The sequence below is a fragment of the Emiliania huxleyi genome, assembly GCF_000372725.1.
Source record: "Emiliania huxleyi CCMP1516 unplaced genomic scaffold EMIHUscaffold_3808, whole genome shotgun sequence".
Lineage (NCBI taxonomy): Eukaryota > Haptophyta > Isochrysidales > Noelaerhabdaceae > Emiliania > Emiliania huxleyi.
This window is the reverse complement of record NW_005199111.1, coordinates 1-1,774: the sequence shown is the minus strand read 5'-3', so window position 1 is coordinate 1,774 and position 1,774 is coordinate 1. Positions and strand designations below refer to the sequence as shown.

The 1,774-nt window shown below is 62.5% G+C and overlaps 1 protein-coding gene across 1 annotated transcript; it reads right to left on the bottom strand.

Moving 5' to 3' along the window:
* Positions 1–325: 325 nt before the first annotated feature.
* EMIHUDRAFT_255723 (hypothetical protein) lies at positions 326–507 on the bottom strand (the record flags this gene model as incomplete). The annotated part of the gene is made up of 1 exon (XM_005771538.1): positions 326–507. A coding segment is annotated over one exon (182 nt), but the record flags the coding sequence as incomplete, so codon positions are not given.
* Between the last annotated feature and the right edge of the window lie 1,267 nt (positions 508–1,774).

Genomic DNA, 1,774 nt, shown 5'->3' with positions numbered 1-1,774 from the left:
GTGCATGTGCATGTGGGAGGACGGATGGGAGGGAGACGGGGGGAGGGAGACAGACGCGGCGGCGGCGGCGGGGAGGAGTGAGGAGGCGGCGAGGGCGGCGAGGGCGAGGGTGCGGCGGTGGCGGCGGTGGCGGCGGTAGCGAGGGCAGTGGGTGGGTGGGTGGGTGGGTGGGGGGGGGGGACCTTGACGTCGCGCGAAGTGCCAAGCTTGTCGGAGCCGTCCGGCGTCGACCCCGCCTTGAGCGACTGCACCTTGTCCTCGAGCGCCTGACCCCCGTGGTGGCGAGGGTGTGGCGGAGGGTTCGGGAGAGAGGGGGGCGGGGCACGTGGTGGCCTTCTCCGCCTCGAGCGCCTGCACCTTGTCCTTGAGCGCCTGGTTCTCGTCCTTGAGCGCCTGGTTCTCGTCCTTGAGCGACTGGATCTCCGCGCGTGGCTCGACCTCGATGTCGGCCCCGCCGTTGATGTTGTCCGTCCCTGCGTGCTCCATCTTCGCGGCGGTGCAGCCCATTTATGCGCGGTGTTCTGCACACGAGGGGAGCGTACACCGTGAGTAGGCTGGGATGCGAACGCGGCCGCATTATGTTGCGGGGGTAGCGGTTTTCGGGAGCGCTGTGGCTCGAGGCCAGCGGCAGCAGCAGTAAAGGCGGCGCTGCGTCGCAGGGCGCGCGCGCTAGGGAATGTGGACGTGGGGCGACTGGGATGGGAGGCAGCAGAGGCAGAGCCGGAGGCGGGAGCGCCGGTGCGGAAGTTCACTCTTTGTTCGACTTTCGAAGGCGATCACCTTTCCAGCGCTTTTTTTTCGGAATGCCCGAGACGCCGTTCCGTGAGTGGTGTGTGCGCCCCCCCCGCAAGGCGCGCGACATTTTTTCGCTCACTCTTGAAGGCGGTCACCTCCGTCACGTCTCTTTTTTCGGAATGCCCGAGACGCCGTTCATGCAAATGTCCATTCTCTGACAAACACTATCCTCACTTATATGGCGAACTATCCCCACCGACGGAGGACAGGCAATCGGAATCGCTTAAGGTTCCCCATGCCAGTTTCGGGGGGCAAACCCCGTTACCCGCTTGTTTTTGTTTGTTGTTTGCTTAGTGTATGTAAACGAAAATAAAGTAGCGCACAATTCGTCTACGTACGGCTTAGTGAGTGGTTGGGGTGGCCTCAGGCATCCCCAAGGGAGCCTCTGCGGTGCCACATAAGCAGCGTGTGAGTGAGTGAGTATTCTTGATACGAAACCACGACGACACACACCAGTCGACTCGCATCGGTTGCCTCCTACCATGAACGGCTTAGTGATTGTCGAGACTTTAAAGTATTCGTTTGAAGATCTCGCAAACGAGACAGACACTACTATGGTCATGGTCACCAGTAGACAACAACACCTCATCGGCTTTGCGGACGACATCTGCCAGAACGTGAACGACTAGCCCTCGCACGCCGTCGCCGCCTACTCCGGACCAAAGGGCCTCCTCGAGGCGCAGAAGAAGGGAGCGAGCGTCTTCGACGGCGTCAGCAAGTCGCTCATCTACTCGCCCGAGGGCGACCTCTCGTGCGCGCCGGGCTGGCTCCGGGGCTCGCCCGCGCACCGCGACAAGGAGGGCAAACCCACGGGGCGAGTGGACTGCTTCAAGGCCGTCGGCACCTTCTTCAGCAACCCTGAAGTCTGCAAAAAGGAGCTCACCGCGCACCTCAGGAAGAAGCTCGCGCCGCTCGACGTCATCGACACGATCGTCGACACTGACTGTGCGTCACGAACACCTCGCAGCTCCGCCTCAAC